At 42.6% G+C, this 14,913-nt stretch overlaps 1 protein-coding gene across 2 annotated transcripts in view; it reads right to left on the bottom strand.

Annotated features, from left to right (window-relative positions):
* Htt (huntingtin) overlaps positions 1–13,139 on the bottom strand; it is a 143,701-nt gene extending 130,562 nt beyond the window's left edge. For both annotated transcript variants that reach the window (XM_055624231.1, XM_055624232.1), the window contains exon 1: positions 12,794–13,139. In XM_055624231.1, coding sequence (XP_055480206.1) covers positions 12,794–12,999 — 206 coding nt within the window. In that variant the 5' untranslated portion in view covers positions 13,000–13,139. The remainder of the gene's footprint in view (positions 1–12,793) is intronic.
* Positions 13,140–14,913: the final 1,774 nt, after the last annotated feature.

Raw genomic sequence — 14,913 nt, 5'->3', positions numbered from 1 at the left:
TGTAGGAGAACCCAGTACAGAAATTATCAGTTCTAGTTTCCTAAGTGAGTCGTTGGAGACTCAGAAGATAAACAACAATGATCCTAACTTTACATTTGGGTTTCTAAAACCAAGAGATCAAAGAAAGGCAGAAGTAATAAAGCTTTATCCCAAAGGTCCTGAGCTCAAATTCTTTGGTCTGGTAAGAAAATTGCTTGAAGAGCCAGGAAATGGCCCAATGAGTAAATGTATCTGGCCTGTAAACCCAATGATCTGAGTTTGATCCCTGCACCCATGTTAAAAGTAGGACACATCTGTAATACAGTAGGACACTCCTCTGCAGAGATGGGAAAACTGCCTGGAAGCTCACAGGCCAGTTAGATGGATAGATGGGGGAGTGGAGAGGGACAAAGAGAGGAAGGAGGGGTAGAAAACAGAAAGGAAAGGACCAATGAGAAGGCTAATATTAGTTGGCTATTATATACAGAATCAAAGCCCAAGCAGCTTGGCACCTCTGTGAGGGACTTTCTTGATTGGATCATTGGAGTAGGAAGATCACCCTAAATCTGGGTCACCCCTTCAGGTGGTAGCTCACATAAATGAACATGGAAGAAAGAAAAGGATTTTACTTTTTGCCCCTATGCCCTCACTCTCAATAACAAATTTATCTATCACAGTGGTTCTGAACAGTCTTAATGCTCTGACCCTTTAATACAATTCTTCATGTCATAGTGAAGCCCAACCATAAAATTATTTTCGTTGTACAGTACTTTATAACTATAATTTTGCTTCTGTTATGAATTGTAATGTAAATATCTGTGCTTTCTGATGGTCTTAGGTGAAAGGGCATTCAACTCCCAAATGAGTCATGACACATGTTGAGAACCACTGGTTTATCCTGTTGCCAAAGGACTCCTTCATTGGTGTTATAACCTACTTTTTCAGAACATACACTAAGATCCACCGCTCTCTAGGAGTCTTCCAGGACACCAGCACCGGCCTGGAACTGCTGAGACATCCAATGTGATCAACTATTAAATTCTTGGCCTTTCTATAAGGATATAAGTCATTGCTGGACTATCCAGACAAGAGCTTTTAAACCACCCTAATAATACCTTATTTAAAAAAGGTGTGTATGTATATATATATATATATATATATACACACACACACATATATATAATGTGATATTTTGAATGAGAATGGCCCCCACAGGCTCATATGTTGGAATGTTTGGTCCTAGTTACTGGACCTGGTTGAAAAAGACTAGGAAGTATGAAGTGTCGTCTTGTTAGAGGAGGTCTGTCCCTGGGGTGAGCTTTGAGGTTTGAAAAACACACATCAGGCCTAGTCTCTGTCTCTCTCTCTCTCTCTCTCTCTCTCTCTCTCTCTCTCTGCCTGCAAACTGCCAATCAGATGTGAATTCTCAGCTACTTCTCAGCACCAAGCCTGCTGGCCTGACTCCATAATCCTGATATAAGAGACTAACCCCCTGAAACTGTAAATCCCAATTAAATGCTTCCTTTTATAAGTTGTCTTGGTCATGGTGTTTCATCACAGCAACAGAACAGTAACTAAGACTTATATACACATACAATTTCAACTCTGTTCCTTTAGAGAACCCTGACTAATGCAACCAAAGCAACTCACCAAAGTTGTCCTCTAACTTCCATGGCATGTGCACTCACACGCACACAAATACAAACACATATACAAAGATCACTTGTTCACAAATTCTCATTACCAAGATGTTACTGTCAAAATCAGGAGAGTAAAGTATCACAGTCAACTAAAAAAAGACAAATCTCCAGTTTTCTTTTTACTCTTTCCCAAACTATTTTCCAGCATGCTAAACCCTTTCAGGGAAAATTTAACCTTTCCTTAAATCACAATCACCATAAAATCTTGTTAGTATAAAAAGTTCTCAATAGTTGCTAGTCTGACTTAAAATTCAAACAACAGTTACTTAGTACCTGCTTTGTGTGAGAAGTAAACCATCTACTTGCTCTGATAGTGATATCGTTCCGTTTTTCTTATTCCATTACACATGTGTACTCTGGCACACTGTACATTCTAAGAGCAGTACCTCTTCTAAGAATCAATCTCTCAGGGTACCAGTTTTAAACTGCAGGCCAGAGCACCCAAGGCTTTATAACAAGTATCTCCTCCTAGCATGCCAAATATTCTTATTTAAAGTAGGAAGGTCAGAAGGCACCCTCAGAACAGGGAGGGGTACACTAACCAGGAATATCAGAAGGTGAAAATCCTTCTGATATATTCTGCGGTTCAGAAGCCAGGGCCTCTAGCACAGGCTTCTCAGTCAATTACAACAAGATCCCAACATTATAACTTGGTAGCATTCAAGAGATTGAGGCAGGAAAATCAGGAATTTGAGAAGAGCCTGGGATATACATAGCAAGAGCTTGTCTCAGAACAACAAATTAATGTGACCTCAGGCTACCTTTCAACCTCATCCTTCACCAATATTCTCCAATCTGTAGGGAACCTGGCCCTTTAAACTCTAATTTAAAAGTGATGAAAGAGAAATAGAAATAGTAAAGCCTGCAACTGTTTGGGGCATACATCTTCCAAATGAGTTCTGTAAAGCACCACTCCCCCTGCTTTCTCTTTTCTTTCTCCTGGCTGGCCTGGAAAGAACTGCTTAGCCCTCAAGGTCCCTGCCCCAGTGCTAGAACTGCAGCCCTTGCCACCACACCTGGCCTAGGTCCCAGTCTGAAATAACTCTCTTCTATCTCATTCTGTCCAAGAAAAAACAAACAAACAAACAAAACACCCTGATGTTTAAGAACAAAAATGGTAGCTATTTCATTTCTTATGAAATTAGATACACTTTTAGAGGTAAGTCAGACTGATTTGTTTTTCATGAAAAGTAAAATGAATAAAAGGAACTGCATAGCTCAGAGCAGGAACTGTATCAGCACAGTAAAAACAAGCCTGGCTCTTCAACCACTTGAAACTACATCTTCAAATTGAAAACAAGTTTCTCTTCTAAGTGTGCAATGAAGCAATCTACACAGGCTCACAATTGTGAGGGCATGTAAAATCCAGGCTTGATGGCACACTGAAACAAAATTTTAAATCTAAGAACTACTCTAAAAATATGAATCTCATCAAAATTCTTAACTTTAGAATTACACTGATTGTTTTTTAAAATGTGATTACAGGGGCTGGAGAGATGGCTCAGTGGTTAGGAGTGCTTGCTGCTCATCCAGAGGACCCAAGTTCAGTTCCCAGGACATATATCAGGTGGCTCACAACCACTTGTAACTCCAGATATAGGGAACCCCAAACCTTCTTCGGGGCACATGCACTCATGTGCATAGACCTCTACACAAAAATGTATATTTACAACTAATTAAAAATAAAAATATTTTTTAAAAATGTCATCCACAGTGAGAGGGTAGACAGGACCACTCAAGGAATTTGAAAATATTCCTCCTACACACACACATACACACGCACACACGCGCACACACACGCACTCTATGCTGAGGGCAAGACTAAGGTCTAGACACTATACCACCCATAGAAGGCCTGGCAGACTGGGGCAGAAATTCATAGCTTCTAATTCCTCATCAGTTGCTCTCTCATTTTTGCCAAGTCCTATCCTTACACAAGAGACATTCACACTTGGGACATTTTCAGAAAGGTTTTTCTTTTCTTTTCTTCCCAAAGACAGGATTTCTGTTGTAGCCCTGGTGCCCTGAAACTCACTCTGTATAACAGGTGGAAGGTTGCAAGGGCAGAGGGCGGTATGAGGGGACAGGGAGATGTGTAGGAGTGGTGTACAAGATGTGAAACTCACAAAGAATTAATAAATAGTTAAAAAAAGGAACCTACTTAATGTAAATTCACTTAATAACAAGGACTTAATAATAAAAGGGAGGAGATACACACCAAACAAGGAAACTGCTGAGTCAGGAAGTATCCACATTGGAAGAACAAACAAGAAGTCTATTTCACAGCACACACAAAAACTAACTTCAATATACTGCCAACTTCAATGGGAAAGGCAAATCAATATGTCATTTACGAAACATGATCAGGAAACAACTCATGATCTCAGGTTGATGAAAAATTCATCACAAAAGAAACAAAAGCATTACCATAATGGAAAAGTATGACAAAATGGACTTCACCAAAATGAGGAATTACTCATTAAAAAGCATCATTTTGTGAGGGACAAGATAAGCCAGGATGGGAAGAGGTATGCTCACAGTAGCATTTAACTGTCAAAACTTAATAACTCAAACATACATCTAAGATGAGAAAAACAAGGTATATTCATACAAAATAGACTAAATGAGTAAATATTAAACCAACAACACTAACTAAAAAGAGCTCTGACATACATGTGCAAGTATGAATAGGTGGAGTCCTATGATATTCAAAACTGAATAGGCACTGTGGGTGAAGTTCAATGGTTAAATATGTGCTAAATTTGCTCAGGGCCAAGTTAATCTCTGTCATAACTACTGTCTCCAAAAAGCAAGAAAAACCCATCAAGACTGTTTTACTTCTGTGGTAAAACTATACAGCAGAGCAGAAAAGTGCTGAAAGGGAGGAAAAAGACTGGAGGAAGAGGATTCTGAGTGCTTTCTGACTAACAATGGTGACCAAGTTTTACACACCATTATACATGCACATTTTATTTGTGTGTGTGTGTGTGTGTGTGTGTGTGTGTGTGTGTGTGTGTGCTGTAGAAAACTTGTGGAAGGAAGTTGGTCCTCTCCTTCCACCACGTAAGTCCCAGAGAGCAAACTCAGAATAGTGGCAAGCACTTTCACTCACTATCTCAGTAGCCCATACTTTTATGTTTGGTTTTGGTTTTTTGGGAACAGGGTCTTACCATGAAGCCCTGGCTGTGCTGGAACTCATGTAAACCTGGCTGACCTCAAACTCACAGAGATCCTCCTGCCTCTGTCTCCCAAGTGCTGGGATTAAATGTGTGGGCCACCAAGCCCAGCCTATCTGCAATATTTTTTTCTAATAAAAAGAGAACAAGTTTCTAAAGCATGAATCTGGCACATAGAAAAAAAAAATACTGAACTTGAAAAACAAAAGTAGAAAGCATGAAAAGTGATGTACTTTTAACAAAATACAGATTATAACTAACTATGCATTTAAAAAGTACTTCTTGAAAACTTGCCATGAACCTGGTTCCCTGGAGGTAGTGACTAAAAACAAACAGTTCTCATCCATCCAGCTCCTTCTAGCGCAAGAGTCACATGCAAAGAACCAACACCTCTGTCATGCTGGCAAATTGAGAAAGAGATAGGAGCTGTACATTACCTCCTCAGTCCTCACAATTATCCCATTTTCAAGTATGGAAATATCAGCTTAAAGTGAAAGGATCTGTCAGCAGAGCAGACAAACTCATTGCTACCACCGGAAATGTTATTGTGTAAACAAAGCTTTATTTTGACATACAAGTGATGTTTTACTAAAAAGTCAAGGCCTAGGATACCTATAGCCTGTATCATAGAAAAGAACTACTATACCAGAGCTTTTCCTGCTAATGAGTCAGCTGAATGCAGCATAAGGTAGGTACTAGAAAGTGTAATTCAAAAATCACCTGGGGCTGGAGACATGGCTCAATGGTTAAGAGCACTGTCTACTCTTCCAAAGGATCTGGGGTCAATTCCCAGCACATATGGAAGCTCACAACTGTCTATAATATCAATTCCAAGGGATCTGACACCTTTACACTAATCCACATAAAGTAAAAATTAAATAAATTATTTTAAAAAACCACCCTGTTCATAAACATGCACAATTACAATGTGTCAAATGAAAATCTGTAATGTACTTTAAAAAGCAATATTAAAGAGAAAAGTTACAGAAATGGCTGGTGGTGACAACAGAACACTGTGTTTTCACTATCATAGATTGATTACTCAAAATGGTTATGTTTTATGTAATGTTATTTTACCACAGGGGGAAACAGAGACAAAAAAAACAATAACTAAACCAACAAAAATCTGACATTACAGAAAAATGTTACATAGGTAAAACCATACACTATGCAGGCAGCAGGGAGCAGCTTGCTCAATGGCCTATGATCCTCACTGTTCATCTGAGCTGCTGCAGGTATCAGCAGCTGAATTCCTTCTGGTAGCTAAGCAGCTTTTGTTGAGGACTTCTAAACTGACTCCAGTTTGAGGCTTTTACCCTAGAGCTGCTGATCATATGCATACAGGTGTTCATGTGACTCTAAGTTTTCATTTCTCCAGAGCTAATGCACAGGAGCACAATTGTTGGGTTATGTAGTAACTATGTGTTATTTTACAGAATGTAAAGGACATGTATAAAAACTCACTACTTTAACAGATAATTTAAAAGTATAAGTTTCTATTTTTTAAAGAAGCCTCAACATAGGTTATGTGCATGAGTAGACAATGTGTCCCCAGGAAACACGGACTATGAAGTGGAAATTCTCAATGCTAAACATGGGATACCTTCTTACAAGTTATTAATCAGGAAGCTCCCAAAAGCACCTCCCCACCCAAACAACACAGGCTATTTCCATTGCTCTTGGTTGCCCAATGTAACTAGATGGTATTACGACTCTATTGCTGAAGATATAACACACTTTGGTTGCATAGAGAAATCAAGATAGAAATGACTTGAAAACTTTCCTCTTGGCTGGCTAGTTCTCATAATGCCAGAAGGTGTTTTTCAGGCCACTGGGGAAGAAATGACATCACTGGTCTTACTAAGCACTGGACCCAGAATGCTGTAATATAGACAAAGAAGGCAAACTATGACCACTGGTGCAGTAGTGACAGAAAGGACACAGGATAACAGTCTACAACTGTTAAGTAGACGTGTTCTAAATATTTATGTTTAGAAGCCAGGTGTGTGCCATACACCTTTAGTTCCAGCACTCGAGAGGCAGAGGCAGCCTGATCTACAGAGTTCCAGGATGGCCAGGGCTACAGAGAAACCCTGTCTCAAAAAACCAACCAAAATAAGTAAAAAGAGTTAATTCTTGTGTTTATACCTACAGACTAGCCCAGCTGTCAACCTTGACCAAAGAAACCTCTTTCTGCAGTGGCAGCAATTCAGAGACTCATAGTATATGGAGAATAAGTGAGTGATGCTAAACGGTCAGCCTAAATGTGACATCTAAATCAACCCCCCACAACCGAGGATCAGAGAAAAGGGGGTGGAGAGAACTTAAGAGACAGGTTTTAAAGAGTTCTATGAAATGCTATCTTCCAGACATGATATGGCCATTGCACTCATGAACTCACTGCAGTTACGGTTAAGAACTCGGTATGGTGGCACACACCTTTAGTCCCGGCACTGGGAGGCAGAAGCATGGCAAATCTCTTTTGAGTTTGAGGCCATCCTGGTCTAGAGAGATAGTAGTTCCAGGACACCCAGGGCTACACAGAGAAAACCTGTCTCAAAAAAAAAGGGGGGGGCTACACAAAATCAGCATTCCATCCCAGCAGGCAGCATTAACTAGACTCAGAGGGAGGGAGGGAGGGAGGGAGGGAGGGAGGGAGGGAGGGAGAGAAAGAAAGAAAGAAAGAAAGAAAGAAAGAAAGAAAGAAAGAAAGAAAGAAAGAAAAGAAAAGAGAGAGAGATGGCTTAGTGGTTAAGAGCACAGCCTGCTCTTCCAGAGGTCCTGAGTTCAATTCCCAGCAACCACATGGTAGCTCACAACCAACTATAATGAAGTCTGGTGCCCTCTTCTGGCATTCAGGTGTACATGCAGGCAGGACATTGTATACATAACAAAATAAATAAACCTTAAAAAAATTCAAACTCAGATGGCTTTTTTGTAGAAAATGACAGGACGATCCTACAATTCATATGGAAATGCAACAGACCAAGAATAACTAAAATAATACTGAAAAAGATAAGGTGAGGAAGACATGATGATTTGAGATCAAGATACAAACCAGTAATCTGGACTGTGCAGTACTGGCATGGAACAGACACTAAGATCAAAAACATAAATGGAACTAGAGAAATTTACACATGGAAGAGTAATTAATATTCAACAAAGAAGTTAACACACTTCAACAAGAAAAGACATTCTCTTTAACCAAAGTGCTAAATTCCACATGCAAAAGACTCAGACCTCTAACTTAACCACAAAGTCAAACTTTGGAAATCAATCTGATGTTTTTCTCAGACAATTAGGAATAGTACTACCTCAAGATCCAGCTATGCCACTCCTAGGCTTATATCTAAAAGATGCTCAACTATACAAAAAGGACATTTGCTCAACCATGTTCATAGCAGCTTTATTCGTAATAGCCAGAATCTGGAAACAACCCAGATGTCCCTCAGTTGAGGAATGGATACAGAAACTGTGGCAATTAAAAACAAGGAAATCACGAATTTTGCAGGCAAATGGTGGGAACTAGAAAAGATCATCCTGAGTAATGTATCCCAGAAGCAGAAAGACACACAGGGTATATACTCACTTATAAGTGGATCATAGACATATAAAATAGGATAAACAAACTAAAATCTGTACACCTAAAGAAGCTAAGGAGGAAAAAGGATCCTGGGTAAGATGATCAATCCTCATTCAGAAAGGCAAATGGACGGACATCAGAAGAGGGAGAAAACAGGGAACAGGACAGGAGCCTACCACAGAGGGCCTCCGAAGGACTCTACCCAGCAGGGTATCAAAGGAGATGCTGACACTCATAGCCAAACTTTGGGCAGAGCGCAGGAAATCTTATGAAAGGAGGAGATAAAAGACCTGGAGGAAACAGGAGCTCCACAAGGAGAGCAACAGAACCAAAAAAATCTGGACCCAGGGGTCTGTTCTGAGACTGGTACTCCAACCAAGGACCATGCATGGAGATAACTTAGAACCCCTGCACAGATGTAGCCCATGGCATCTCAGTGTCCAAATGGGCTCCCGAGTAAGGGGAACAGTGGCTGGCTCTTTGATCACCGCCCTGTGAAGGGTGCAGCCTTACCAGGCCACATATGAAGACAATGCAGACAATCCTGATGAGACCTGAAAGGTCAGATGAAAGGGGAGGAGGACTGTCCCTATCAGTGGATGGGGGAGGGGCAAGGGAGGAGAGGAGGGAGGGAGGGCAGGACTGAGAGGGAATGAGGAAGGGGCTACAGCTGGGATACAAAGTGAATAAATTATAACTAATAAAAAATTTAAAAAGAAAAAAAAACTGAGTCAGACTTGCATGAGAGAGCTACAACTCTAAAGTTCTAAGAAGAAAAAAAAGCAGAGTAGATCTTTGTGATTTTGGATAAAACAGTGGTTTCTTAAATATCTAACATACTGCAACTAATCACAAAATAGACAATTTTGATTTCATCAAAATTTAAAACTTTTGTGCTTTGAAGAAAATTATCAAGAAAGTGAGTCAGGGAGCTGGGTAGAGTTTCAGTGGGTAACAGTACTGGCTTTACAAGCCTAAGTCCTGAGTTTAAAATCTTCAGCATTCATGTAAAAACCGGATATGGCTATGCATGCCTGTAACCTCACTATGGTGAGTAGGGACAGACAGATTCCCAGTGTTTCCTGGCCAGTCAGCTTAACTGAAATTGGTAGCTTTAGGTTCAGTCAGAGAGCAATGGAGGAAGACACTCAATATCCTCTTTTGGCCTCTGCATATCTCCACACAGATACATACACCATACACAATTCAACCCACACACAACACACATACACACACACGTGATGGAGTGTACCTATAATCCCAGTATTTGGAAGCTGTGCCAAGAGGATCACAGCAAGTTTTGAGACCAACTTGGACTACATGGTCTATCAGACCAGACAGATGTACATAGCAAACTTCTATCTCAAAAATAAACAAAAAAAGAAATTAAAAAGACAATCTACAGAAAAGCTTTACAAATTGAATCTGATAAGGGAATAGTATCCAAAACATGAGAAATGTGAATCAATAAGTGTGCAAAGAATGAAGACTGGGACTTGAAGTTTGGGTTCATGATCTTATTAACTTCCTAAAATTATTTTGTCTTAGAATAAACCCTCACCTTTGTCTGTTTGCTGTAGCTTCTGTAGCCAGGTTTTCTATTTGGAGCTAAATGCAATAACTGATAACACCAACGAAGCCTCCCTCTACCCTTTGGCCCTCCTCCACTACAACTCTAAACCTCACTCATTTCACACAGCAAAAAATAATCCTCACACAGGAAAGGCTTTGACAAGTTCCCCCCTGAAGGAACACTCCTCTTCTATACACCCTCCTGGTAGCTTTTTCACCCTTCAGATGTTTATTCGAAAAGTCCTTCAAGTAAGCAAATATTACTTAAACCATCCTGTCTAAAATAATTTAAGCCCTGACATTTCCTCATCTGCTTCCCCACTCTACTGTACCTCATAACTTATTATTAATGTACTAGCTTGCTTACTGTATATATATTCCTCCCAAGAATTTTAGCTTCATAAGGACATAACTTTGTTCCCTGCTAAAACATGCAACTAGAATAATGCTGGGCACACATAAGATGAACAGCAAATATTGATAAATGGATGATAACAAACAGAAAGAATGAGGAGGAATCTGAAGAGTGAAAACTATTAAAGGTGAATGTCAACTGCTTAAGGCCCCTCAGACCCACCACAGCCAGCTCCAGAGCTCTTGCATCCTACACAATGAGCAGAGAACAAGCTCCCAGCTACTTCAACAGAAGCCCACGCATGCCTGTGACACTAGGTCTACGTAACACAATGAGAGTCACAAAAATAGAGCAGATTCATTCTAAAATTGTTTTGCTTTGGAAAAACGACTTTTAACTAAAGCAAGTGAATAAGAATGCCAAAGTCGAAGCTTCTAAACATTGAGTTTGTTACTTATTATTAATGAACACCTGCCTTTTCAACAGCAAAGTATACAGAAATATGAGATATACACTAATGCAGCTGATTTTGAAAAATGCTAGTTAGTTTGTGATGCACAGTATCACAAGGTTTTAAAACTTGTAAAAACTTTTGTTCTAAAACACTACTGTTTGTAAATAATTTAAAAATCTGTCCTAACATATGCCCAGATTTTATCTGGAAGGATAAAGTAACAGAGCTTGCTCTTGGGGACAGAGTTAGGTACTCAGGAAAATGGGGAGGGCAATGTTTTTATTATTTAACCTTTTTTAACTTTGGAACTGTACCATGTTAATGAATTACTTAGGCAAAAACCAACTGAATTTGTGTTTGAAGCAGTTGCAAGTCTCTCTCTCTCTCTCTTTCTCTCTCTCACATACACACACACATTTACAGAAGATATGGGGAACATGTGAAATTCCATAATTCCTATCACCCAGAGGCAGAAATTACTTGTACAGCCAAGCATGGTTGCACATGTCTTTAATCCTAGCACTGAGGACGCAGAGGCAGAAGGATGGATCTCTGTAAGTTCCAGGGCAGCCAGAGTTACATAGTGAGATTCTGTCACAAAAGTAAAAAGAAATTACTTATATAGAAATAATAATTTTCCTATTCAAACATACTTTACGCTTTCTAGAAGAAAAATGTATTCCTATATTTTGTTCTATCAAATAAGCCAACATTTCTCCCCAAATCTTTTTTTTTTTTAACATAAAATCTCAAGACAGGAAAAAGCTTGGAATATAGTTCAGTGGTAGCACCAAAACAATTTTTTTTTCTAAATGAGTTTTTAACAATGAGACTCTTTAGCAGGTTGTTTCCTGAAAGTTCTCCTTATTGATTATACAAATCCAGAGTAGAAATTAAAATGCCCAGAGTTAGGAGAAAGGCCTGAACTGCAAGATAGCAACAAAAATAAACACTCAGCATGGACTTCCAGGAAATGTCTTGCACGTGATCACTCTTGTTTGAAAAATTCTCTCTAGTCACAAGCAACGAGCTTCCAAAGAATTACAAGACATCAGCAAAGAATTAAACAGGAACTTTTATTGTCACACTAGAGATATCTATAGAGTCTATGAGTGGCCCATGTTCTACAACAAGCCTGACTGTGTAACACTGGTAAAAATTTATTCCCTGGTGCAAACGTATATCACCAATGTATCTGTTTTAGATCCAGCAGAAAATAGATAGGCAATAAGTATCGGTGGACTCTTTCATAAATACGCACACGGGCGCGCTCACACACACACAATAGACTGTTTTATTAATAATCACACCTGAGTAATTCACCATGTGCTTGACAACCACAACTCATCCAATCGCCTGGAGACCAACAGGAGCATACAGAAGCACACCTCTCCAGTGATGCTTAAAATCTTGTTACTACACTGCACTGTGAACTAAACAGGAGAGTACCAAGCGCCTCAAGTCACAGGCTGCTTCAAGTGTCACTTGGAAAAGGAAAAAGAATCTCTCATTGGATGCGTTCACACTCCCCCGCCCTCGGCACTCCCGCGGAGACCTCCTAAAAGCATTATGTCATCCACTATCCGCACATCTCTCACGCCTGCGCTCCCGGCTCCCAGGCCTGATAAGGAGGCACCCCCTAAGAGGTCTCAGACTCTCCAAGTTCTCTCCACGACTGTCATGTGCGCCACCGCCCCAGTTTCTCCCGAAGAGACAAGTTCGCTTCCTAACTTCGCAACCTGGAAAGGGTGAAGGGGCCGAGACGCCCCTCAGCGAGTCCCCCGCAGGCCTGACCAGGCTCTGCCGCCTTCTCTGAGCAGGGCCAAAGACCCCGCAAGAAGAGGGCGCGGGCAGGGCAGAAGGCCTGGCCTCAGGAGCCACCGCGGCCCTCCGGACAGGCGACCGCGCTGGCCGTGGCCAGCCTAGAGGCCAGGGGCGCGGCCCCCGAGAGGAAGCTGCGGCGCCCGGACTCACGGTCGGTGCAGCGGCTCCTCCGCCGGACCCGGCAGCGGCGGCGGTGGCGGCGCATGCGGCGGCTGCTGCCCCTGAGGCGGCGGCTGAGGGGGCTGAGGCGGTGCCGGCGGTGGTGGCGGCGGCTGCGGCTGCTGCTGTTGTTGCTGCTGCTGCTGGAATGACTTGAGCGACTCGAAAGCCTTCATCAGCTTTTCCAGGGTTGCCATGACGGCCTACTGCCCGACGGGACAGACCCTGAGGGCTTGGAGCCTACTCGCACTATGCCGCGCCACTTAAGAGCGGGGAAATGAATGGGGCTCTGCGCGGCGGGCAGAAGCGGAACCAACGCGCCCAGCCATCTTGGGCCCGTCCCGGCAACCCTCGCGGTGCCTGCGTGCAGTGACGTCATGCCGGCGGAGGCGAGGACACGCCGGTCCCGCAAAATTGACAGGCGGAAGCGTCGTCTTTCCCAATGGCTGGTTATAGGATTGACCTGCTTCTGCCAACTTGCTAAGAGTATTCGCCCCGACCACGTGGTCCCGCCCTTTCTCGGCAACTGCAAATCCCTGAGTGAAGGGGCCGGGCGAAACAGTGATGAGGTGGGCGGGGCGGACTATTAGATAAGGGGCGGAGCTGAGCCGAGAACCGCCCTGAGGGGCGCGGCACTGCACTGAAGAGCAGGAATAGGCCAAGGTAAAGAGGTGAGGAGCTGAGTGGAGGCGTTGGAGATTCAGCAGGGTTTGTCAAGACCCGGAAGAAAGAATATGTTGGAAAGGGGAAGGTCAGCGAAGAAATTTCCCTGCAAAAACCCACCCTACACTTGGGAGTGACCGAGATGGCGTGTGGAACTCCGAACCATAAACCCAGAGAGGCTCTATCATCCACAAGCCAGCCAGTGGGCTGAGCTACAATCCCGAGCCCAGCGTGCTGGGGAGGGAGGGGGGGGGGTTTCCTGAAATAAGAAGGGAACCAGAGTGACCCGGATGCAGGACCAAAGAACCCTTATGATCCGTGGATCCAGAAGTACTGGTCAGCTCAGATGTGAAAGCCTGTACAAAAAGAGGCATCAGAAAGGTCTGGTATGGAGGAAGCTGAGAAAGGTTCAAGGCAGGCAGCAGTAGTGGCTTCCCAAAGAGAGGCAATGGCTAGTGCAGATTTAATCACATACTCCACAATGAGTCCCAGACCATGGTCACTGCTCTGGCCATCAGCCAGGACATGCAAGGCTGTCCTGCAAGCCAGGACATGTCTCATTGCCCCTAGGGCTGACGTCCTTGTCTCCAGAGCCTCCATCTCCCACAGGTGAGCAATTAAAGCTGGAAGCTGATAATGGTGTGGATTCACCCAGGCAGCTCCTGCAGCCTGCCCAGCAAGAGATGTTGACTTCAGAGAGATCTGTCTGGAGATGATGCATGCAGTGAGAAACCCACTTAAGCCTTTCAGGCAACCCCTAAGACTCAAGAGCAAAAAAAAAAAAAAAAAGACTCAAGAGCCCTATTCCCCTATTCCACGGCAATGATCAAAATGGTCAAGTACACATCTACTAACACTGTTCCCATAGGGGCGTAAGGAGCCCACCACTGTTAAATGGGGAAGGACAGCAGAGAAGTCTTTAGATTCTATGTCACACCTGTTACTCATGCCACTGTTGGATGAACAGAGCCAGTGCCAGTTCCCACACGAAGTAGGTTCTAAGAGCTGGTCAAGGCTGGTAGTTGCTAGTAGGCAGACTTAGAAGGCGGCTCAGGGAACCCTGCCTCTTAACACTCTCCAAGCTATGACATCCCTGCTTCCAAGTATGGGCAGCGAGGAAGGCAAAGGTAATGGGATGTAACACTGTTGTTAGGTTACAAATCTAACTTTAGTCTTGCTGTCATCTCAGCTTACACACACTAAGAGCCATTGACAAGACTAACATAAAGAACTGCCATGGCCAACAGTCAGGACTGACATTGGTGGTGCATCAGCCCACAAAGAAGTGAACCCTGCCAATACCAGGGTTCACTAAAAAGCTCTAAGTTGTTTCTTTTGAAGCCAAGCTTTCATAAAAGAGGGCACTGGTACCTGACTGCCCAATGCAAGCAGGTAGCAGAGGACCTAAATGAGCTGAGCCCAGATCCTGGAGCCACAGAAACTGGATA

The sequence above is a fragment of the Psammomys obesus genome, unplaced genomic scaffold, assembly GCF_907164565.1.
Source record: "Psammomys obesus unplaced genomic scaffold, mPsaObe1.curated_primary_1811, whole genome shotgun sequence".
Taxonomy (NCBI): Eukaryota; Metazoa; Chordata; class Mammalia; order Rodentia; family Muridae; genus Psammomys; species Psammomys obesus.
This window is presented reverse-complemented; position numbering and strand designations above follow the sequence as displayed.